General features: G+C 41.1%; 1 protein-coding gene across 1 annotated transcript in view; it reads left to right on the forward strand.

Moving 5' to 3' along the window:
- Nucleotides 1-1077: 1077 nt before the first annotated feature.
- LOC126249325 (uncharacterized) overlaps nucleotides 1078-26776 on the forward strand; it is a 74760-nt gene continuing 49061 nt past the window's right edge. Inside the window, exon 1 of the mRNA XM_049950980.1 lies at nucleotides 1078-1135. Coding sequence (XP_049806937.1) covers nucleotides 1078-1135 — 58 coding nt within the window. The remainder of the gene's footprint in view (nucleotides 1136-26776) is intronic.

The following is a 26776-nucleotide window of genomic DNA, read 5'->3' on the forward strand; positions in this document are numbered from 1 at the left end:
GACCTGCATTAAAGACTTGTTATTTTAGTGTCAAAACGTAATACATATAGTACCACCGTATGTTTACATACGTAGACTTCCAGAAGATTAAAACCATTCCCAGTGGAGTGCTTCTGCTAAGACTTTCACTACACTGTTCCGTATGATCTGGCAACAAGCGCTTTGCGATGTGGGGGTAGCACTCCAGAGGCGATATGTACAGCCCACTATGCTAGTAGTGACTCGATAAAGTATTGGGATCTACTGTATGGAAGAAGCATATCTAATTCATTCACCGCACAAGCAATACATAACAATATCAGTTACAAGCCCAACCAACAGAAATCTGTCATATTACCTTAGCAAAATGCATTATGCAGTGAGAGAAACAACAATTAGCTGTAGAAGTTGTAGGTTTTTAATGTAAGCTTTAGATGTATGAGAGGGTGCAGAAAAGTAATGTCTCAGAATTTTTGTGTGTGAAAATTGTTAAAGCTATTTAAATAAAATAAATGCTATAAACATTCTACATCTTTATTCTTCACGTCTACATATTTGCAGCCCTTTGCTGCTACAGGGCTCCAAAAGGTATCGTGTGACATGGCGGTGTGTAACGTAATTATGTCGGTGCATGATAAGCAGGAAACTACACTTGAATTACGACTTCAAAGAGATTTTCCACACATGCCAAATCTCTCCCTCAACATGACAACACATACAAGTGCTGCGCCATCTGCAAGAATCTGACGCTTTGGGTTGTCGGTCGTTTATCACTCCATACAGTCGAAACTGGGCCCAGTCCGATTTTTATCACTTAGCAAAATTTAAAGAAAACCCTCGAGGACTTCACTTTGGGAGTGTTCTGGTGGTGGAAGCAGAATTGCCGTTCTGGCTCCATCAACAACGTCAATCATTCCACTGTGAAGTGTCAACAAACTGGTCTGTTGTTGTGAGAAATGTATTCATCGTCTGGGTGTCTATGTTGAGAAATTAATACGTACATATGAAGAATAAACATGTGGAACGTTTATAGCGTTCGTTATATTTAAAGGACTTAACAGTTTTCACATAAATATTTCGGAGGCTTTTCTTTTCAGCATGACCTCGGAGGGACTACCCTTCCTGATCCAGAAGTGCAATGCCGCAGCAACAAGAGGTAAATTAGGGGAAACTGGTATGGAAGCAGTGGAAATAATTTTAAGAATGTATAAAATACCCATATATAGCAGAACGGGCTCACATTAACATGGGCTGTTGCAATGGCTTCATGTATATTTCGATATAGCGCAAGATTTTTAACGGAATGGGTATGTGTGATTACCTAACATCAGACCAAGTCTTCTGCGTGTGCAAGGAGACGACTAGCAGTATAGTGATGTTACTGTGAACAACGATAAGACCATTTAAAATGGGTGTGCTTCAGTTGCAAGGAATTATAGCAAATTTTATATTTCACCTCACATGCCAAAGAGCATATGAAGCTAACGGCAGGCATTCTTTAATGAGCCAGGATACATGTCTTACAGAATCATTTACATCTTCCTCCACTAAGGAACAGAATTTTCAGCTATTATTAATAATTATGAAATGGTCTGTTCGAGTTTGACCCTGTGAATGGGTAACTAAATATATGAAATACTAGTAATACAGATGCGTTATGTTATAATGCGTTCTGATGTGCATTTAGTAGAAGCGTTCACATCTTTCTCTACTAAAGAACGTAGTTTTAAGTTCTGATTTATAACTATGGAACGCACAGTTTTTTTTTGATTCCGTGGAGGGCTGTCAAAATGTTTAAACGATAGGGATACCGAAATCATATATTAAAGAAGGAGAAACAGATGTTTTGCTACATCCTCAAATATAGATATTATCGAACTCTGATTGATTCGTACAAGGAATGTTATTCCATTGGTCTTAAGAAAAAGGACCAGTTTGTAGAACTGACCTAAAACACTATGTGTTCAAGATTTCGAATATAGAGACACATATGTAGTACTTAAGTTGTAACGTGGTTGCTGTGAAACAGCAGAAAAATTACATATGCCTCACTGAGGTAGCAAGTGACAGCATGTATACAATGGCAACGCATTTTATTAGTACTGGTAATAAAACACAGTAATATTTCTACTGTGATGTGTGGCAATGCAAACTCACACTATTCTATGTTGTACTTCTGACGTGGGAGGCAAGGATATATTTTGGATATTCTGTGTTAGAGGCACACGGACGCAATACTATGGAACAGTTAGAGGAAAATGCTGTATAGTTGTATACATTCATAGAAAGTAACTGCTTTTAATGTTAAAGTGATACATCAGCATTCTGTACCTAGATACGTGAGTTATTACTATGATCACACCATGATGTTGACACCTTCTTCGAAAAAACCGACATGTGCTAATTATTGAGGATTATTGGATAACACTGGCGCTCTTCCATGTTATGAACAGCATGCCACACGCAGCTGTATCTATGTCTGTTGCATGGAAAAATAATATTAGGGCCTGTTAACAGAATATAAGTAGCAATAATCTGAAAAAGGTGGGTTCAATTAGAAACTAGGTCATGAATTGACTTTTATAAGATGGCTCTGAGCACTTTGGGACTCAACATCTTAGGTCATAAGTCCCCTAGAACTTAGAACTACTTAAACCTAACTAACCTAAGGACATCACACACACCCATGCCCGAGGCAGGATTCGAACCTGCGACCGTAGCAGTCCCGCGGTTCCGGACTGCAGCACCAGAACCGCTAGACCATCGCGGCCGGCACTTTTATAAGAAAGAGACACAGTAGGAGCGCGGTAATACTACGTAAGTTGCATGTGGTTTACTTTGATTCTGCGTTAGACATTCTTTACAACAGTGCGCCAAAGCCAGACGGAGTGGCCGAACGGTTCTAGGAACTACAGTCTGGAACCGCGCCACCGCTACGGTCGCAGGTTCGAATCCTCCCTCGGACATAGATGTGTGTCATGTCCTTAGGTTAGTTAGGTTTAAGTAGTTCTAAGTTCTAGGGGACTGATGACCTCAGAAGTTAAGTCCCATCGTGCTCAGAGCCATTTGAACCATTTAGTGCGCCAGTCTGGCCACAGATAAGGCAGCTACATATAAGAGAAAGATGGCAGTGATCGTACAGGGAGAACTGTTACTGATATTGGATGCAACATATTGTACATAAATACGAGGCAGAAGTCCAGTACTGTTCTGCCACACTGTCATGGGAAACAGCAGCTACCATAAAATACCTAGGAGTAACCAAACCCCTAAACTGGAAGCAGATGTCAGGCTGAGAGAAAAGTAAAGCATCCACGAAAGATGTGATTCGCAAATCACTACTGCTGACAAAATCGTGTATTTTAATTGTCTGCGGCTTCCCGGCGAAGCAGTTGCATCAAGTGACTGCGACGCCTGCATTATGTTGGTATACTCCCTGTGAATATGCAACAGAAAATTTTTTGTGTCTCTCGTGAGACATAAGGAGATTAGGCCATGCATGAAGGTATACAGACAGTTAATTTTTACTCGAGGAGTGCTTGAGCAGGGATGTACCCTCCACGGCTTGTGGGGTATTTGTTATATGTAGTATGTTCGCACGTTGCACATAATCTTTTACAATATTGCTGGAATCGTTAACTACCGTGAAATACATAGGCACCTCGAGCGAACTAATATAGGACGCATAAAGCAAATGCATATGTCGGGTTCAGGTTCATGTTCAGAATTCTTAAGGGAATATAATCCACCCCCGAAAGAAGAAGTTCCAACGGAGCACTCCTGATGAAATTACGTAATGTGATTGGTCGTGGCTGACCTGCTAAGCAATCGCATCTATATAAACGTTACAGTGTATAGTTGTATTACATTGTAACAGTACTAAGAACATATGTTGGCAGAAAAGGTGGCATATTCCCACGAAATGGTGCTGAGTAAATCCAAAGAAACTGCATTCAAGTAAGGCTGAGATTATAAATTCGATATGTAAATGTTTGACCTGTATGGCACGGATAAATCCCATCAATACGCCATCTAAACGCTGTAAACTATAAGTCGCTTATGTTTTGTTTCTAAAGCAACCACTACTATGCACATGTGCACAACGTATGTGGCAGATGCAGATGTACATAATATAACCGACGTACCTTGAATCTGTTTCTGCAGGCCCCAACCAAGGGAGCTACTGTCGAGTGCGAATGCACTTCTACAGTATATTACTGTTCTTCCTGCCTTGCAAAAATCATTGGAACAACAGGTTTCATTGTTGTTGAAGAAGTTCACCACTTTGGACGGAACAACAATAGATTAGTACATTTTTGGGTGAAACAGAATTTGTAATGATGTAGGAAAATATCAAAGACTGTAGTTTGAGCGGAACGTGAGGAAAAGTGGCACTATGCAGCAATACTCTAAAATGAGGCTGACATGGATTATTTAGATGGTCTGTTTTTAGTATAGATTTGTCGTCGGAATTATTACCGTAAACCTATTTGCTTAAAACATGTGGCTACATATTGTCAGAATATGTAGGATTATTCCACAGGTTTTTAAAAAAAAAAACATTTATGCAAACACTGTACCCTCATGCCACATCTCTAAAGAAAATGAAGTGATGTACGTACCTAATTTTGTATCTAATAGACTTCTCCAGATCCCTATGAAAGGAATTATTTCTAGGTTGGTGCTGCAGATGGATGAGATAAAGGAATTGAAGAAAATTATGCAAACATCACGATAAATGCAAATGCTCGTCAAGCTTGCAGGTTACACTCTTGTATTTGACCACGAACATAACCCGTGCAGTGTCCTCAATACATTGCACGTGTCAGTTGTGATCAGAACAATGTTCTGTGTAGTTGTGAGTGTATTATGTCGAAGCTAAGTGAATTCGAACTTGAGTAAACTGCTGGTGCTCGTATAATGTAGGTCAAATGTCTGGTGTTTCTAGCGGCGCCATATCGAAGGTTTATACCTTACACGGGGACAGAAGAAAGTCATGATCTGATAAGTCACAACACGGATGAAAGTGCTTGTTGTGTGATCCTGTATGACCGTTATTCAAGAGGGTTGTGACGTAAAATAATAGGATGATAGCAGCAGATCATTGCAGAATAGGGTGTTGTACTCGTGAACCCAGTTAGCTCCAAAACAACAAGGAGGGCGCTGCATAAAAGGGGAAATACAGTTCAACCTGCAATTCAAAAATTACTCATCAGTAATGCAAATGCCTTTAACAGGGAAACGTATAGCCAAAACCATTAAAGCTACACTATAGGGCAATGAAATGAAGTCATTTGGTCTGATGGGTGTTGTTTCACACTGTTTCCAATTTGTTGCCGAATTAACGTCCCCAAATTGAAACCAGATGGTGTAATATAAATGCGGTAATGGGGTAGTGTATACGGTCTCATTTCCGTTGCTTCTGAGTGTTGAGGACAATATATATGGCCTCCTCCCATGAATGTATCGCGAAATAACTGCACCAAGAAATTGTGTAGGTTTACTGACAGACATTCTCTTCACGCACCATTTCTGAATGGAACAGGGCCAGATAGCAGTAGCAGAAATAACTGTATTTGAGGGTGGGTAAAATAAAATATACGTTTAATCAACGAGGGAAAGCCCCTTAGACTCTCTATAGGAGGTACATGACAACCTGAAATACACTACAGAATTGACATTGGATAGCCATTATTTCTGGTTTAAATATATTAAAGGAGACATAGAAATAGCTACTACATATGTCTTACTAAGGAGAAAAAGTATAATTTCAGGAAATATCGCCACTGCTTTGGTCTAGCGGTTCTAGGCGCTCAGTCCGGAGCCGCGCGACTGCTACGGTCGCAGGTTGGAATCCTGCCTCGGGCATGGATGTGTGTGATGTCCTTAGGTTAGTTAGGTTTAAGTAGTTGTAAGTTCTAGGGGACTTATGACCTCAGCAGTTGAGTCCCATAGTGCTCAGAGCCAGAGCCACTGCAATGTGGCCCTGCAGCATGGAAGACCATTGTTCCACGCAGGCAGTTACAGTTCAGTATTTACGTGTGTTCCCTTGAAAACTGGATACTTGTTGGACACTGGGGAAAAATCGACAAATTAAAGGTATTTCCGAAAACCCGTAAATAGTATCAAATATACAGGGTGTTACAAAAATGTGCGGCCAAACTTTTAGGAAACATTCCTCACACACAAATAAAGAAAAGATGTTATGTGGACATGTGTCCGGAAACGCTTAATTTCCATGTTAGAGCTCATTTTACTTTCGTCAGTATGTACTGTGCTTCCTCGATTCACCACCAGTTGGCCCAACTGAAGGAAGGTAATGTTGACTTCGGTGCTTGTGTTGACATGCGACTCTACAGTACTAGCATCAAGCACATCAGTACGTAGCATCAACAGGTTAGTGTTCATCACGAACGTGGTTTTGCAGTCAGTGCAATGTTCACAAATGCGGAGTTGGCAGATGCCCATTTGATGTATGGATTAGCACGGGGCAATAGCCGTGGCGCGGTACGTTTGTATCGAGACAGATTTCCAGAACGAAGGTGTCCCGACAGGAAGACGTTCGAAGCAATTGATCGGCGTCTTAGGCAGCACGGAATATTCCAGCCTATGACTCGCGACTGGGGAATACCTAGAACGACGAGGACACCTGCAATGGACGAGGCAATTCTTCATGCAGTTGACTATAACACTAATGTCAGAGTCAGAGAAGTTGCTGCTGTACAAGGTAACATTGACCACGTCACTGTATGGAGAGTGCTACGGGAGAACCAGTTGTTTCCGTACCATGTACAGCATGTGCAGGCACTATCAGCAGCTGATTGGCCTCCACGGGTACACTTCTGCGAATGGTTCATCCAACAATGTGTCAATCCTCATTTCAGTGCAAATGTTCTCTTTACGGATGAGGCTTCAATCCAACGTGATCAAATTGTAAATTTTCACAATCAACATGTGTGGGCTGACGAGAATCCGCAAGCAATTGTTCAATCATGCCATCAACACAGATTTTCTGTGAACGTTTGGGCAGGCATTGTTGGTGATGTCTTGATTGGGCCCCATGTTCTTCCACCTACGCTCAGTGGAGCACGTTATCATGATTTCATACGGGATACTCTACATGTGCTGCTAGAACATGTGCCTTTACAAGTACGACACAACATTTGATTCATTCACGATGGAGCTCCTGCACATTTCAGTCGAAGTGTTCGTACGCTTCTGAACAACAGATTAGGTGACCGATGGATTGGTAGAGGCGGACCAATTCCATGGCCTCCACGCTCTCCTGACCTCAACTCTCTTGACTTTCATTTATGGGGGCATTGGAAAGCTCTTGTCTACGCAACCCCGGTACCAATTGTAGAGACTGTTCGTCCTCGTATTGTGGACGGCTGTGATAGAATACGCCATTCTCCAGGACTGCATCAGCGCATCAGGGATTCCGTGCGACGGAGGGTGGATGCATGTAACCTCGCTAACGGAGGACATTTTTAACATTTCCTGTAACAAAGTGTTTGAAGTCACGCTGGTACGTTCTGTTGCTGTGTGTTTTCATTCCATGATTAATGTGATTTGAAGATAAGTAATAAAATAAGCTCTAACATGGAAAGTAAGCGTTTCCGGACACATGTTCACATAACATATTTTCTTTCTTTGTGGGTGGGGAATGTTTCCTGAAAGTTTGACCGTACCTTTTTGTAACACCCTGTACATGCGCTTGCTGAAAATGCACTGTGACGGTAGGTATTAAATATTTACAGTCCTGTGTGTATGTGTGACTTCTTGAGAACAGGGACATAACCAACAGAATTGTAACAAATAGCCCAAATAGAAAGTAGTGTCATACACTGGCGCACTTGCAGAAAATGACACTGGGCACGATGCCGTGCTAGCAGTTTCGAGTATCAATTGAATTTAATTGATACTGCTGTTGTTAATCGACTGATGAACAAAGCATGAGGCTGCGAACCAAGCAAAGTGGTAGTGGGTGGATGAGTGGTGCGGGGGGGGGGGGGGAGGCTAAGAGAATCTTATGTAAACAAAACTAATGGCACAGGTAAGTTGTTTGTTTGCATTAGGCTAAGCATTTGAGACCATTTTGCTTGTATACACTGGAGAGCCAAAGAAACTCGAACACCTGCCTAATGTCATGCAGGGCCTCCGCGAGCGCACAGAATCGCTGCAATCCGACGTGGCATGTGCTCGACAGATGTCTCAAGTAGTGCTGGAGGGAGTTAACACCTTGGAGCCTGCAGCGCTGTCCAGAAATCCGCAAGAGTACGAGGGGCTAACCAGAGTACCTTAGATAAACCACTTGCAATTGGTCACAGATCCAGCTCTGTTCGACGTTCACTTGTGTTACTGAATCACAGATAAAGTGGCATCTGTGGCTAATACGAAAGCCGCAGTAATGCGGGAAATGAAAACTTCACGATACATGGAAAGCTCTTTCCCTGCATTCCAAATACACACTGAAGCAACAAAGAAGATGGTGTAGGCATGCGTATTCAAATACAGATATATGTAAACTGGCAGGATAGGTAGAGGCGATCGGTAACGCCTGTATAAGAAAACAAGTGTCTCGCACAGTTTTAGATCGGTTACTGCTGTTAAAATGACAATTTATCAAGATTTAAATGAGTCTGAACGTGGTAATACAGTCGGCGCGCGAGTGACAGGACACAGCAACTCCGAGGGAGTGAGGAAGTGGGGATTTTCCCGTACAACCACTTCACGGGTGTACCGTGATTATCAGGAATCCGGCAAAACATCACATATCCTACATCGCTGCCTCCTGAAAAAGATCCTGCAAGAACGGGACCAACGACGACTGAAGAGAATACTTCAACGTGAGAGTTGTGCAACCATTTCTCAAATTGCCACAGATTTCAATGCTGGGCCTTCAACAAGTGTCAGCGTATGAACCATTCACTGAAACATCATTAGTAAGGGCTTTCGGAGCCGAAGGACCACTAGTATACCCTTTATGACTGCACGACACAATTCTTTACGCCACGCCTGGCGCCGTCAACACCGACACTGGACTGTTGATGACTGGAAACATGATCTGTAGTAGTACGCTACCCAGCATTTCGAAATACCTCGAAGAAAACAATCTATTGACACATAATCATCGTGGATTCCGAAAATATCTTTCTTATGAAACACAACTGGCTCATTTATTTGCACGAAGTATTGAGTTCGATCGACTGGTATGTTACGTTGATTCGATATATCTAGATCTCCATAAGGCTTTTGAAACAGTTCCTCACAAACAGCTTCCAATAAAATTCCATGCCTATGGAGAATCATCTGAACTGTACAACAGAATTATAATTTCCTCTCAGAATGGTTGACGTTAAGTCATGTAGTGGAATCGAAGGTATATCTGGGGTTTCCCAAGCAAGCGTTTTATATTCTCAGCAGTTCTCAATGGCTATGAACGATTCAGAAGAAAATGTGAGCAGCCTTCTTAAATCGTTTTTCTGATGACGCAGTCACTTACGTGTAATAAATTCACCAGAAGATCAAGACGAATTACCAGATTATTTAGACGAAAAGTAGCAATTAACCCTGAAGAATACGAAGTGTGAGCTCCTCTGCATGGGTTATAAAAAAGTTACGTTCAGTTTCAATTACAATACAAATCAAACAAATTTTTCATCTATAGGTTAAACTTACTAGGGACTGAATTACGTACAACTAAAATTTTGGTCATCAAATAGAAAATGTTCCGCATCTACATCTAAATACATTGTGAGTCATGGCAGCGGGTATGTAGCATTATGCCACATGATAGGGTTTCTTGTCGTTACACTCACGTTTGGAGCTCAGAGAGAATGTGTGTTTAAATACGCATGTGAGTACTATAATCTTGATGTTTCAGGCATTCATAATCACAGTTGTTTTTCAAGAACTTCTAAAAGTGATAAGGTATAATATAAATAAGAACAGTAAAATTAAATGTCACTTCCCACACAACCGTGTCATCTTACGATATGCATCCACACCCCAGTCGACTGATAAAATACACTAAAATGAAATGTAAATGTTATTCTGAGTATTGGCAGCTTTATACCGAAAGCCATTCGTGGGCGGAGCCCGTTTATCTTCATGAAAGTTACACATGGAAGACAATCACGGAAGAAACTTGAGTGTGCATCTCATGTTTTTAAAACGATAATAAAAGATTTCAAAGAAAAAAGATGATGTTTAACTTTGACAAGAAGCTCGGACGTTTGAATATCGTCTGGAGGAGAGCGCCAACGGTACAACTGCAATTAAAGTCGCTATACAACGATGGATATTAAAAAATATCTACAAAGTTGTTGAAAACGTTACATATGTGTCCGCTGGGAGATCTTTATTTGACGTATTTTGATTTTTAACCCTATTTAAAGTAATCTCGCATTGTTCTAGTAGATCCAGTTGCCTTCCATTATCTTGTATGTGCAAAATCACCAGATCCTCATTAGTTCCCAATATTGGGTGGCCCGATTCATAAATACGCGGGGCTACGGCTGACATTTTCCAAATTATTATGCAAAAAATTGTCCCTATGCTCCTTGTACCTCACCTTCAAATACCTACGTGTCTGGTGGAAGCAGTTCGCATTCCGAACAGTGATGGGGAAAAGATCGTGGGAACTGGATGAAGGTAACAAGTAATGGGTGAAAGGGATGTAACTCAAATGGTTCAAATGGCTCTGAGCACTATGGGACTCAACTGCTGAGGTCATTAGTCCCCTAGAACTTAGAACTAGTTAAACCTAACTAACCTAAGGACATCACAAACATCCATGCCCGAGGCAGGATTCGAACCAGCGACCGTAGCGGTCTTGCGGTTCCAGACTGCAGCGCCTTTAACCGCACGGCCACTTCGACCGGCGGGATGTAACTCTGGAACTTTATCTGCTTTTAGCCTTACAGGATCTTACAAGTTTGAATTGTTACCTGAAGTAGGAGGGGAAGAGCGTCATTCCGCTGTAGGTCACAGCAGGGTGATGTAGACATCTAGCAAAGTGTGGGTCAGTACCAAAAGAGAGTAGGAGACAACGAGTCCTCCAGCTGTGTAGTAGCCGTATGTACGGGGTGTAGGCAGTATGGTACAGGACAAACTGTGATGACGGTTTCACCCCACTAGTATTATGAAATCGCGTGCTTGCGTTAGACAGGTGACAGAGGACATGGGGAATTAGTATAAGAATTTTGACGAAGAGCATCAGATTATCATAGCAGGTAGAGTAGCGAACATGCTGGTTATGGACACGAATTACACCGTTAGGGGTGATTTGGATGTAACAGGAGTATGAACTAAAGAAACAAGTGTGAGGTTGTGGAGGTCCTACAACGACATGGCCAGTGCCAGAGTTAAAAAGGCTGCTGCTGACAGAAATTAAATCGCACATGGGTGCACTACATGTTGCTACAATTGGGGGATTGTGAGAAACTAAACTCAATCTACATCTCAATAAGAGAGGGAGAGATACGTTGGCTGAGATTCATGTAGAAAATATATAGGGGCCACTATCATACAAAGCAAGATTCCTGTGGTTATTGGTGTCAGATGGATATGTTTGTTAGGTTAGAATAAGGATTCAGGCAACTTGTTATGAAAGAAGTTAAGTTAGTAGAATAGCCCCACGTAATGCTTAAGAATGTACAGTAATGTGAGGCTAGCTTATTTCAGCACAATATTCGTGGACTGAGTAATAAAGTAGAAGAGCTTCTTTTCTGTTTAGAAAATTTAGAGAGCTCTGAAAAGCTAGAAATCCGGCACCTATATGAGCACCACGTATCCACAAGGTTAGAGAAGTTTAACATAAGAGATAACACATTAGTATCTTACTCATGTAGAACTGATATAGGATAAGGAAGAGTTGTTACATGTATTAAGACAGAACACAAGTTAAAAAAAAAAACACTGTGACTATTAGATGAGGAACTGTTCAGCACACAGAAGCGCATGTGCGTGAATTAATGTTAAAGAAATAGTTCACTTTTAATTAAACAGTATATTTATATGCATCGGCACATCCGAAATTGTTCATTGGGAATTTGGAATCCTTGCCATACTATCTGTCAGACAGGAGCTAGGAGTTAATGCTCTGTGGTGATTTCAATGTAGTTTTCCTAAAGCATTCTGATAAGAAAAATTATTTGGAAACCTTTTAATATTGTCCGAGAAGAAGCCGAGTAGCTCCGTGGTGTAGTGGTTATGATACTAAAGTATTCCATGTACAGTTATGAGTTCAAAGCGGACCTGGACTATAGAATTTTAATTTCTATATTCGGTTCTATTACATTCTAGAAGTATCCACAACTGTCAAGGTTCATTGTAGTGGAATATCCCATAACTGTATTAATACTGCATGTGTTCTGGCCGGAAGCAGTTCGCTCCGCGCTCTTCTATGTGCAAGTGCTGAATAAACCTTCGTTAAGTGAAGTTAGTGTTCGACATTCATCTAATTACACCTTCTTCTACGTGAAGTTATTCTGGTGGAGACGCTGGACATTGGAACCTGTGATAGCGCTTATTATCGACGACACAGTGGTTCCCATCAGACCACGACAGAGGAGCCGTTTACGCGGCGAGAAACCGGAGCTAGAGCCATATTCAGCAGATCGCAATCTATCGGAGACAGAAGAAGAAGAGGACGTGACAATGACAGCAACTGTGTGCCACCACATGAGACATTCTTCCGCGTTCTCTGGTGACGATGGCCAAGATCCGAACATGTGGCTGAAGGTATATGAGCGTATAGACAAATTTTACAAATGGGATGACACCGTGTATTTGGCTGACGTATTTTTCTACTTGGAGGGCACTGCCAAGCAATGATATGAGAACTACGAGGAGACGTTCACAAGCTGGAAAGTATTTCAGGCGGAACTGCGCAAGGATTTCGGCGACATAACGACAGAAGTGCAAGGCTGAAAATAAATTAAAGTTCAGGACCCAGTGTCCAGGACAAACTACAGCATCCTACATTCAAGACGACTTGGAGCTGTGTAAAATAGTGGATCCTAGAATGAAGGGTGTTGCTGAGGACATGTATCAAGCCCTACTGGCTTGGTTCAAATGGCTCTGAGCACTATGCGACTTAACTTCTGAGGTCATCAGTCGCCTAGAACTTAGAACTACTTAAACCTAACTAACCTAAGGAAATCACACACATCCATGCCCGAAGCAGGATTCGAACCTGCGACCGTAGCGGTCGCTCTGCTCCAGACTGTAGCGTCTAGAGCCGGCCGAAGTGGCCGTGCGGTTAAAGGCGCTGCAGTCTGGAACCGCAAGACCGCTACGGTCGCAGGTTCGAATCCTGCCTCGGGCATGGATGTTTGTGATGTCCTTAGGTTAGTTAGGTTTAACTAGTTCTAAGTTCTAGGGGACTAATCACCTCAGCAGTTGAGTCCCATAGTGCTCAGAGCCATTTTTTGTAGCGTCTAGAACCACACGACCATTCCGGCCGGCCAAGCCCTACTCTTGAAGGGGGTTTCGACAGCAGATGACTTCATAAAATGATGCCAGTATATCGAGACAACGCATCAAATAAGAACTACACTTAAGAAGCTTGAACGGCTTCCAAACGTCGTATCGATGTGTGTGATGGAGGAAGCAAGTGATTTCACAAGTGTTCTTCGTCAGATAGTGACAGAGGAAGTTCAGAAGACACTTGGATTGTCCGGCGAGCAAGAAACCGAGACGCTTCAAGAGGTCATAATGGGGGAAGTGAAACAAACATTGAACCCAATCTCTCGTTCTTCATTTCCCTTTAAAACGGTGAAAAAGTCGAAACCCAGACGGAGTTATATTCCTACAATGCCGCATGAGGAACCTGTTTGGGCACCAAGGAAGACTGACGTCTGAAGGATCCAGGATAAACAACCAGTATGTTTCCACTGTGGACGAACGGGACATCTGGTGCGCTATTGTCGAGAAAGGCAGCGGGTATTTGATGACACCCGCTCCAGAAGACAGAAGACCGAATTTAGCCGACGCCAACTCCGGGACAACGAAAATGAACAAGAAGATGTGGGTGCAGGACGACCTACGTCACCATCGCCGCAAGCTAGCCGCTAGAAAGGACGCTACCCAACACACCGATCAACGTCTCCATCGCCGTTTAGAAGCTACAGCCTGTCAGCTAGCGGCCGCAACCTGGAAAACTAAAGGGTGCGACCTTCCTTGGAGGTAATGCTGCCGAAGAGGAAAATCCACCTCCGACGATCACTACAAAAAGGATAGGAAAATACGTCGATATTCTAAACGATGGCCGACCAGCCCAAGCTCTTAAGGACTCTAGATCATCATATTCAGTCATTTCGGAGAAGTACCATCGCCAGTTGCTGGAAACCGTGCTCGTTGACAAGAAAAGATTTCTGCCGAAGGTGACTAGTGGGAAATATGTAAAACCTACAGGAAGATGTACCATCCGTGAGGGTATAAGTGGCCATACACAGCCCTTAGAAATCATCGTCTTTCAATAGTGTAGTCATGACGTCTTTCTCGGATGGTACTTTTTGAAAGCTTCTCAAGCAATTTGAGATTGTGGTCGCACGAAGATTATGCTAGACGAGATGAGATACTGTGGACAGAAAGATGCGCATCCGAATGTGTAGAGACTATATGTACAGGATGAAGTGATAATTCCTGCAGTCAGCGCTAGAAAGGTAACTGTCAATTGTCATGAAATGCCTCAACCCATGGATCTTGTAGTGGATTGTAAGAAAGCATACCATTGAACAATCACTGGGTCTTCCCAGTCTCTGTCGTCTCGTTTAAGAAAGGATTCGGTGAACTGTGGATAGTTCACTGTCGCCGAGAACGGCAGATCCTTCCAAGACGCATGTGCGTAGCAAACGCTGAGCCCTTAATTGAAGAACAGCTGAGCGTCATAGAAACCTGCCATGCCGAATCTGTGGGCGAAAATAGTGCTATCACTACAAGAAAAGATCTTCTAGCTCGACTATCACCAAATCTCACTAAGGAACAACAGAAGAAGCTACTTGCCTTTCTTTAAGATTCCTCTGAATGCTTCAATCCACAGGTGAAGAGCAAATTAGACAAATCGACGGCGAAGCACCGGATTAGCCCTGGAGACCATGAACAAATAAGGGACAGAGCACATCGTGTGTCAGCAACGGAACTTTGAATAATTCTGACGAGATAGGGAAAATGATGAAGAATGACATCATTCAGCCTTCGCGGAGCCCATGGTCGTCATCAATGGTCCTCTTCAAGAAGAAGGATGGCAGTTGGTGCTTTTGTAGTGATTACATGAAGCTTAATAAGATAACTAAAAAGGAAGTTTACCCTCTTTCACGACTTAACGATACACTAGATTGTCTGAAGGGGATAAGTTTTTCTCAACCGCGGACATATACTCGGGATACTGGCAAATCGAAGTAGATGAGGCTGACCGTGAGATAACTAGGTTCATCACCTCTGAGGGCCTGTATGAGTTTAAGGTAATGCCGTTTGGTTTGTGTAACCAGAAACTTTTGAACGTACGATGGATAACGTTCTAACGCACCTGAAGTGGACGATGTGTCTTTGTCACTTAGATGACATTATTGTGTTCTCAGAGACATTTGATGAACATATAAAAAGACTAAGGTCAGTTCTTAAGCGTCTCCAACAAGGCGGACTGAAACTTTATCCAAGAAAGTGTCCCTTTGGAGCAAAAGAAATCAAAAAACTTGGACACCTTTTGTCAAACAATAGTGGAAGTCCAGACCCAGAAAAGGTGAGATCTATGACGGAATTTCCTATTCCTAAAAGTATTACAGATGTGAGAATCTTCCTCGGATTATGTTCTTATTACCGTCGTGTTATCGAAGACATTTTATCAAAGCCAAGCCACTCCAAGAGTTGTTAAAAGCTGATGCAAAATTTATCAGGGGTGGTGCTGAACAAGATTCTTTCGATGGGCTGCCAAAAGCTCTGATGACTGACCCTGTACTTGGTCTGTATGATGAGAGCGCACATTTAACTACATACAGATGCTAGCGGGTATGAGATCGGTAGTGTTCTGGTGCAAATTTCGGATGGACACTTACAAAACCCGAGAGAAGCTACTCAACTACAGAAAGAGAATGTCTTGCTGCGATCAGGGGCCATGTGCAAATTTCGACAGTATCTCTATGGAAGGCCATTCACAGTTGTTACAGTCCATATTCACTTCGTTCGTTGACAGGTCTTAAGGATCCAACAGGACGACTTTCCAGGTGGGCACTACGTCTTCAAGAGTACGACATTATCATAGTGTACAAAAGTGGAAGAAAACACCAAGCTAGCGACTGCCTCTCAAGAAACCCTGTGCAAGAATATCAAGACTTTGATTTAGATAGTGACTGTTTCTCTGCACTCCAGGATCTCTCTGCTCGGCAGAAGAAGGACGCCGAGATATCTTAAATTATGCTTGCCTTAAATCGGTCAGAGGATGTGAAACGACAATTTAAGGTAGTTAAAGGATTACTTTGCAAGAAAAGCTTTGATCCATTAGAAAAGAAGTGGCTACCCGTGATTCCTAAACACATGCGCTTAGATGTTTTACAGAAATTCCATGTCACACCTCAGGCCGGACCTCTAGGATTTATTAAGACATACGATAGAGTCTGCAAGATATTGTTCGGGCCAGGTTTATTTAGGAGTGTCCGTCACTATGTGTCGGACTGTCGAGATTGCCAGAGAAGAAAGGCAGTTCCTCAGAAAATACCTGGCCGATTCATACGAATTCCACCAGCCGAAACGCATTTGCAGTGTGTTGGGATTGACCTCCTCGAACGATCTCCAACGTCTGCTATTAGCAATATTTGGATTATTGTTTGCACTGATTATCTGACACGCTATACCATTACAAAAACCGTGGGAACAGCCGAAGCATCTGATGTAGCCAAATTCGTGGCGGAAGACATTGTATTAAAACACGGCGCCCAGTGTCGTTAATTACGGATCGAGGGAAAGTTTTTCAATCGAATCTTGTGACAGAGATAAACTATCGGTGCAACATTACTTATCACATGACGTCTGCCTACAATCTGTAGACTAACGGGCTTACTGAAAGCTTTAATAAGACTTTGGCCTACATGCTATCAATGTTCGTCAATGTTGAGCGGAGCAACTGGGATGAGATGCTACCTTTCGGGACGTTTGCCTACAACACCGCCAAACAAGACACCACAGAATTTACGACCTTTTTCCTGGTGCATGAGCGTGATGCGACTATGACGATGGACAATGTGTTTCCGTTACATCCTGATGACGTGGACGATGATTACATCGACGAGGTGTTAACGAGAGCTGAGGAAGTTCGTCAGTTAGCTCATCTCCACACGCTGCAGGCTCAAGAAAACGATCGCCGAAGGTATGAGGCGAGCCACCGCCCTGTTATCTACCAGCCTGGTGACCTCGTCTGGATCTTCACTCTTCTTCGGAAGGTTGGTCTCTCTGAGAAGTTTCTCAGGTGGTACTTTGGACCTTATAAGGTTGTAAGACAGTTGTCTTCTGATGTTACTAATGAAGTTCAAGATTTCGACCCCGACGCAAGACGAAGAAAGATCAGAGATACGGTCCATGTCCTTCGAATGAAACCCTATAAGGATCCTGCCACCAAGGGTAAATTCGAAGCTCCAGCGACAGGCAACAAGCGGAAAGGCGACGAAGAGCGTAGCGGCAAAAGAAGTTCTAAGAAGATCTCCGCCAGGACGAGAATCAGTCGTCAGAAGTCGGACTATGAGGGACAGATGATTCGTTCCCGGACTAGGACGACGTAATATCGAGACGCTGTTCCTTGAAGGATGGAGTAATGTCGCAGACGAAGTTGAGTGGCACCGTGGTGTAGTGGTAATAATATTAAATTGTTACATGGAGGGGTCGTGAGTTCACAACTCACCTCGACTGTAAAGTTTTAATTTTTATTTTTGGTTCGAGTACATTCTAGAAGTATCCACATATGTCAAGCATCATTGTACTGGAATGTTCTGTAGCTCTATATATACTGTATGTGTTCTTGCCTGAGGCAGTTCGCTCCGCTCTCTTGTATGTGCAAGTGCTGAATAAACCTTCTTTAAGTGAAGCTAGTGATCGTCATTAATCTAATTAAACCTTATTCCACGTGACAATATCGTAAAATTTAATATCAGTTATTAAGTTTGCTCTATGTATGGAAAATGACAGTCGGACCCCAAATTATAATATTATCTTTGATGAAGCTCAAAGTAATGAAATAACCGTCCCCCAGTAACAAATGCTGTGTCTGATAACGGTGCACAGGCATGTCGCGTAAATAATTTAGTGCCTTCAAGTATTTACACTTCTCAGTGAAAATTAGTTTGTATATTTAAGGACTGTAGAAGAAATGTTTTTAAGAATAGCTTAGAAGAGATAACTTGGGATGAAATTTGCAATGAACCAAATACTGACATAAACTTTAATAATAGAAGATAAATTCATATCATTATTTGAAATCAGCTTTCGGCATACGCTAATCAGAAAGGACATTGAACAACCATGTAAAAAGCTGTAGATGACTGGAGGGATTAAGTAACTTGTGAAAGGAATGAAGAAATGTATCTGTTGGCAAGAACAGGTAAAGATCCAGCAGTAGAAGCACACTACAAAAACTCCTCAACATTGCTAAGAAAAGTCATTTAAATGTCAAGGAACATGCACGATTGTTACTAATCGGTAATTCTGGCAACAGACGTAAGGCAAAATTAATTTAGAGAAACGAGAGATAGTACAACTGACCAAAGGACAGAGTGACATAACTACCAAATTAAATGGAAAGGCTTTAAATGAGCCAAAGGTAGCAAGTGTGATTGATAATTACTTGTGAAATACTGTAGAAAAATTGGAGCAAACAGTTCAAGAGACAAGCTACAGCAGTTTGTTAAAAAAGGAACTCACATAACATTCAATCGTACGACTGTCGCACCAAGTTCTCCCTCTGAAATTAAGAAAACTATATTCTCTCATAATTAAAGTTGTCTGGATTTGATGGTGTTTCTAACAGAGTACAAAAGAACTGTTGGCAGCCCTGCAGCCAGGCAACTAGCGCGAGTTTTGGTGTTCTCGTAAAGATAAGTCGTTTTAGGTTATAAAACATATATATTAGTACTGATTACGTGGTAAATAAGTGTATTAATGTGCCGTTTAAGTCTACCATTAAAGGTTTCATTTTTCTTTGCGTAATATAGCAGAAAACGCGAAAAGACCGTACAGTCGTATTTTCTGTTTACGTTCTGTGGAAGCAAATCTATAGAATTTCGTTTAGTTGTTCCTTGCTCTCTCCAGCAATTTAACTTAGGGTACCTCTTCATTATTTAACTAGTATTTCCGGAAAGTAGCGTGAAGTTTAAGTTGTTGTTTCAGAAACTTTGCACTTTTGTTTTTGTTTACACACAGTTGCGTAAACAGTTGCGTATAGGCCAAATTTGTGTAACCATATTTTCGTGTTTATCTGTAATTTAACTGGCTTATTCTTAATAAACTATTACGTTTATCATGAGTGAAAAGTGCTTGACTTGCCGTAGAATTGTTAGGTCGGGGCTTTGGCGTGATGGGTGCTGTAGGTTTTTCGATGTGGGTGACTGTAGTGGCGTGGGAATAGGGGAAGTAAATAAGACTCATCAGTGGTTTTGTAGGATTTGTAGTAGAGATAGGAAGATACTAGAACAGGAGGGGAAAATTGCCGCCCTTCAGGCTGAGTTAGACAAGGCCAGGGGAGATCTTGACAGGTTAAGGAGGGAGAAGGGTAAAGAGAGGTGGGAAGTGGCAACAGGCAACAGGAGGAACAGGCCTAGAGCTTTGTCTGACAGCTTTATGGTGAATGTGGAAAATAGATTTGACCTGTTGCTTCAGTTAGAAGCTGGTGAGCCTCAAGCAGTTGCTGGTGGAGACAGGGCACAACAAACTTTCAGCAGCAAATTGAAAATTAAGAATGTAGGGAAATCAGTAAAGAGAAAGAAAGTGTTGTTGTTAGGTAGTTCCCATGGAAGAGGTGTTGGCCAACTTTTGCAGGATGAACTAGGATCAGAATACCAGGTCACCAATTTTTTTAAACCTAGTGCTGGTCTGGAGCAGGTGACAGAGGATTTAGGATCACTTTGCAAAGATTTCACTAAGGAAGACACCGTGGTTATAGTGGGTGGGGCAGGTAACAGTATTGACAGAGATCCTGGGTACAGTATAGAGTGTGACCTGGTGAAGATTGCATCAGCATCGAAGCATACTAGTGTTGAGTTTGTATCTGTTCTTGGGCGCCATGACCGACCTCATTTGAACTCTTCTGTCAAGAGAGTTAATTTGGAGTTGGAACGGCTGCTCATGTCGGGTGCGGGGTCACACATTGGTGTGGTTCATGTTGATTCTCTCAGTAGGTGGGAGTATACTAGGCATGGCATTCACCTCAACAGGAAGGGGAAGGGTAAATTGGCTGGGGAAATAGCAGGAAAGTTAAAGGGGGGAGGCACTGTCATGAGTGGTAAAATACCAGTGGTTATAGGACTCAGAAAAGACCCTTTTTTAGGGTAGGAAGGACAGAAAGAAAGCAAATTTTAAGATAGGTTAGAACTGAGACAAACCTTCAGTTTGAGAAAGAAATCAAAAAACATAATTCCAGCTTATTACATCAGCATAAACAGCCATTGGTTAAGAATTTTCAACTGTCAGCAGATATTTTAACTCCACCCAATTTTAACTCAGTCAATGAAAATGTCAGCTATCTTTATTGCATCAAAATATTCGAGGACTGAGAAATAAAATTAATGAATTAACTATCTGCATAGATGAGTTAGAGTCTTCAAACCCAGCTGACATAATCTGCCTCTCTGAACATCATGTGACCACTGGTATAGAACTTTTAAGTGTTACAGGGTTTAGGTTCAAAAATGGTTCAAATGGCTCTGAGCACTATGGGACTCAACTGCTGAGGTCATTAGTCCCCTAGAACTTAGAACTAGTTAAACCTAACTAACCTAAGGACATCACAAACATCCATGCCCGAGGCAGGATTCGAACCTGCGACCGTAGCGGTCTTGCGGTTCCAGACTGCAGCGCCTTTAACCGCACGGCCACTTTGGCCGCCACAGGGTTTAGGTTAGCATCTCACTTTTGTAGATCAGAAATGGAGAAAGGAGGAGTTGCCACATTCATCAGGAACTGTCCTAAATTTAAGAACATAGACATTCATAAATTTCGTCTAGAACAGCATATGGAAGCATGTGCAACAGAATTAAAATTTCATAAATAATCCTTCATAATATTAAGTGTATATCGAGCACCTGCAGGTAACTTTAATCTGTTTGTCAACCACCTTGAAGCTGTACTGGCGCATTTAACAACCAAAAACAAAGAAATAGTGGTTGCTGGTGATTTCAATCTAGATTTCCTTAAAGACTCTCCCAATAAGAACTTATTTGAGTTAGTAACACTATCATTGAACTTAATTCCCACTGTAAAGTTCCCCACTAGGATAGCCACTTGCTCACAAACAGCGATTGATAATATCTTTATAGAAAAGTCCAATGAACAAAATTATGTTCCAAAACCAATAGTCAATGGCCTCTCAGACCATGGCATGCAGTTCCTTCTGTTAAATGTTAATACTGAACAGGATATAAAATCTGAGCTCAAGACGGTAACCAGTAAGCCAAAATTTGATTATTTTAGGACACTCCTCAGAGACATTCACTAGACTGATGTTTACAGTGCTCATGGCATGAATGAAAAATATAACATTTTTGCTAATAAAGTGCTTACCTTATTCGAACACTGCTTTCCCCCAAAACTTACCAAGCTTAGAGCAAAGTCTACAAAGAAGCCATGGATTACTCGAGGAATAGGGGTATCTTGTAAAACAAAAAGAAACCTGTATCTGTCTATCCGAAACATTTCTAATGTTGATGCTATAGCACATTATAAGAAATACTGCAAAATATTAAAGACTGTAATACGGATGTCAAAGCAAATATATTACAAGGAAAAGATAGTCATATCAGATAACAAAATAAAGACAATATGGGATATACTGAAGGAGGAGACCGATAGAACCAGACATGAAGAGGAACAAATAGCATTAAGAGTAAATGATACATTGGTGACAGATGTGCATAGTGTTGCAGAACTTTTTAACAAACATTTTATAACTGTTACTGAAAAGATGGGGTTGTCTGGTTCGGTAGATGCTGCTATGGATTACCTTAGACCAGACATTTCAACTAACTTCCATAATATGAATTTGACCCTAACTACCCCAACAGAAATAATGTCCTTCATAAAATCTTTAAAATCAAAAACATCTAGTGTGTATGATGAAATATCAACAAAGTTAATTAAAGAATGTGATTCTGAGCTAAGTAACATATTAAGCTATATGTGTAACTAGTCGTTTATTAGTGGAATATTTCCTGAATGGCTGAAATATGCTGAAGTTAAGCCACTGTTTAAGAAGGGAGATAAAGAAATAGCATCAAATTTCCGTCCAATTTCACTGTTACCAGCATTCTCAAAAATTTTTGAAAAAGTAATGTACAGTCGTCTTTATAACCATCTTATCTCAAATAACATACTGTCAAAGTCACAATTTGGATTTCTAAAAGGTTCTGAGATTGCGAAGGCTATCTACACTTACAGTGAAAATTCATTAGACAAAAAATTGCAGGCAACTGGTATATTTTGTGATCTGTCAAAGGCATTTGACTGTGTTAATCACAATATCCTTTTAAGTAAACTAGAATATTATAGTATAACAGGAAATGCTGCAAAATGGTTCAAATCTTATGTCTCTGGCAGGAAACAAAGGGTGTTATTAGGAAAGAGACATGTATCAAGCTATCAGGCATCATCCAACTGGGAACTAGTTACATGTGGGGTTCCACAAGGTTCCATTTTGATGCCCTTACCTTTTCTTGTGTATATCAATGACCTTTCATCAGTAACATTACCAGATGCCAAGTTTGTTTTGTTTGCCGATGATACAAGCATTGCAATAAATAGCAAATCAAGTGTAGTCTTAGAAAGATCAGCCAATAAAATATTTGTGGACATTAATCACTGGTTACTAGCCAATTCTTTGTCACTAAACTTTGAAAAAACACACTACATGCAGTTCAGAACTTGTAAGGGGTGTCCCAAGAGTATATGTCTAACATACGATGACAAGAAGATAGAAGAAGTGGACAGTGTTAAATTCTTGGGATTACAGCTTGATAATAAATTCAACTGGGAGGAGCACACCACAGAACTGCTGAAGCGTCTTAACAGATCTCTGTTTGCAATGCGAATTTTGTCAGACATAGGGGATATAAAAATGAAAAAGCTGGCATACTATGCTTACTTTCATTCCATAATGTCATATGGGATTATTTTTTGGGGTAATTCATCAAGCCAAGCTAAAGTTTTCCGGGCACAAAAACGTGCAGTGAGAGTTATATGTGGTGTGAACTCAAGAACATCCTGCAGAACCCTGTTTAGGGAACTAGGGAAACTAACTACTGCTTCCCAATATATTTATTCCTTAATGAAATTTGTCATTAAAAATATATCACTCTTTCAAACCAACAGCTCAATTCATGGAATCAATACTAGAAATAAGAATAATCTTCACAAGGATTTAAAGTCACTTAGTCTTGTACAAAAAGGTGTGCATTATTCAGGAACACACATTTTCAATAACTTGCTAGCAGTCATAAAAAGCTTGACAACCAATGAAATTCAGTTTAAGAGAAGCCTAAAGGATTTATTGGTGGCCAACTCCTTCTACTCCATTGATGAATTTCTTAGTAAAACCAACTGATTTGTATATAAGTACAACATAACTTCTGCACAATTTCAGTGCAGTAATGTGTTCATTGAAAATTTGTGTGTCTGTGTGTCTGTATCTGTGTGTGTGTGTGTGTGTGTGTGTGTGTTTTAGTATAATATAACTTCTGCACCATTTGAGTGCAGTAATGTGTTCATTGTAAATAAGTATTACAGTAGTTGTATTACCATATGAATAAATAAAAAACTTTTTTATTTTAAATTCAGTGCATTAGTATTTGTAAAATGACTCTTAGTGTTCATTAAAAAATGACGATCATTCCACTTGGGACCTGTGGAATGGTACATTAGCTTATTTGTTTTAGTTGTCAATATTTGTCATGTATTGTTGTTTTTCTGACATGTTCCACATCCTGGAGGACCTCCTCACTACGGATCAATTGGAATGATAGTAAATCTAATCTAATCTAATCTAAACTGATCCCATATTATGAGCCGTGACTTATCTGTAATATGTAAGGCATCAATACCTCAAAGTATTTGCCCAGAGGGATTGAAATATACTTGCGTTGAAAACCTCTATAAGAAAGGAGGTATAGCTGTCAATAACTACCAATCCATTTCCCTGCTGACGTAATTTTCGAAAATTATGAGACTGTGGTGTATTCTAGACTAGTATCCCACCTGAGCAACAATAATAATCTCAGGATATCACAGCTTGGATTTGAGAAGAGTTGCTCTACTGTTCATTCCGTTTACACTTTCACTCACCAAATCCTAGAAGCATTCAATAACACAGTAGCACCGTTTAGTATATTCAGTGACCTACCTCACAAGATATTATGACACTGTGGAGCAGTTGTAACCTGAGGTTGAGAGTCACAATTGTAATGCATCACTAACACAAGGTATTTTATTAGACAGGCTAAAATATGCCATTGTCATGCCTCTCTACAAAAAAGGAGACAGCACGGATGTCAATAGTTACCTGCTGGTATCCTCGCACACTGCATTTTCAAAAATTACCGAAAAAGTAATGTACCCAGCAGTGGTTAGCCATCTCAAAAGTAATGGGATACTTGGTAAATCACAGTCCGAATTTGGAAAATGCGGTTCCATTCAGACAGCAATATACAATTTAACTGCCCACATAATAGTCTTTAATAGTAAAATGTCAACAATAGGAATTTTCTGTGACTTAAGTGGGAAACATTATTTCTAGGGATCAGGGCTACAGTATTGAGTGTGACCTGGTGATAATAGTCTCTGCAACGACCGATACCAATGTTGGTCTGGTGCCTGCTTTCGTGCAGCATGATTGATCAGCCCCAGTTGAACCGCTCTGTCAGGAGGGTAACTAAGGAGTTGAACCAGTTGCGTAGGGCGGCCACTCTCCTAGATATGGGATTGGTTCCTGTCGAGGCTATTGAGAGGGAGGATTTTGCAAGGCATGGCCTACACCTCAGTAGGAAAGGGAAGGGTAAACAGGCATGGTTGTTAGCGAAATCCATAAGGAGCACTAGTACTCATGGATGTAACTCTTCTAGACGAATATCAGCGTCCAATGAGAAGTTCAGGCAGGCAGGTGCTAAAGAGGTCCAAAACTCACAAGATTCTCACAACAGTAAAGTAAATAATAACGTTACCATATTTAACCAAAATATTTGTGGATTAAAGAAAAAAGTAGATTCTCACAAAAGTAAAGTAAAAAATGATGTTACCATTTTTCACCAAAATATTCCGGGATGGAAGATGAAAGTAGATGAGCTCCTGGTTTATTTGGATGACATTGAATCTGTTAATGTAATAGATATACTATGCCTCTCGCAGCATCACATTGTGTCTGATATGGAAAAGGTAAATAACAGTGGTTATAAACTAGTAGACAGAATAAGGTGAGAGGAGGAGTAGCCATATATGTCAAAAGTTATCACTGTGTAAAAAGGTTGGATACAAAAAAGTTATTTCTAGAGGAACATATAGAACCATGTGCCTGTTAATTTAAACTGAAGAAGAGCTCTTTTGTAAATGTAACGGTGTGAAGGTCCATTTCAGGAAACTTTCAACCATTCCTGGAAAACTTGGTTGTCTTGTTGTGCTATCTGTCAGACAGGGGAAAGCAAATTATTATTTGTGCGGACTTCAATGTTGATTCACTGGAAGAGTGTTATAGGAAGAATGACCTGGAAGCCTTGCTTGGTTCTTGCAATTTGACATCTGTCATTGATTTTCCTACTCAGGTAGTAAAGGACAGCAGCACATTGATAGATAACACTTTTATAGACCAAGATAAGTTTAAAAACATAAATTCTTGTCCTGTTGAGAATTCCCTTCTGATCATGTTGCTCAGCTAGTTACAGTATATGACATAGCTCCATTCAGCAATTCAAAACTACCCTCCAAAGTTGTGGGTTGAGTTAATGACTCAACAATTAGAAATTTCACGGAAAACCTTCAGCAGTTAGACTGGAATGAGGCGTACAAGGAACCCAATGCCAAATTAAAATATAACTTATTTCATGATACTTGTAAGAGAATTTGAAAACAGTTTCCCCAAGAAAGTAGTTAAATCTAGTTATAAGAAACCAGGCAAAAAACTTGTCTTACTAAGCACTCCGTCGTCAGGCCACGAGTGGCCTACCGGGACCATCCGACCGCCGTGTCATCCTCACTGGAGGATGTGGATAGGAAGGGCGTAGAGTCAGCACACCGCTCGCTCGGTCATTATGGTGGTGTTCTTGACTGAAGCCGCTACTATTCGGTCGAGTAGCTCCTAATTGGCGTCACGAGGCTAAGTACACCCCGAAAAATGGCAAACAGTGCATGGTGGCCTGGATGGTCACCCATTCAAGTGCCCACCACGACCGGCAGCGCTTAACATCGGTGATCTAACGCGAACCGGTGTACCCCCTGCGGCAAGACCGTTGCCTCTTGTCTTACTAAAGGAATAAAAATATCTTGTAACCACAAAAGGGAACTGTTCTAACAACAAGAAACTGTAATGACCCAGACTCTGCCAAATAATTTAAAA

Source organism: Schistocerca nitens, chromosome 3 (assembly GCF_023898315.1).
Source record: "Schistocerca nitens isolate TAMUIC-IGC-003100 chromosome 3, iqSchNite1.1, whole genome shotgun sequence".
In the NCBI taxonomy this organism is placed as follows: domain Eukaryota; kingdom Metazoa; phylum Arthropoda; class Insecta; order Orthoptera; family Acrididae; genus Schistocerca; species Schistocerca nitens.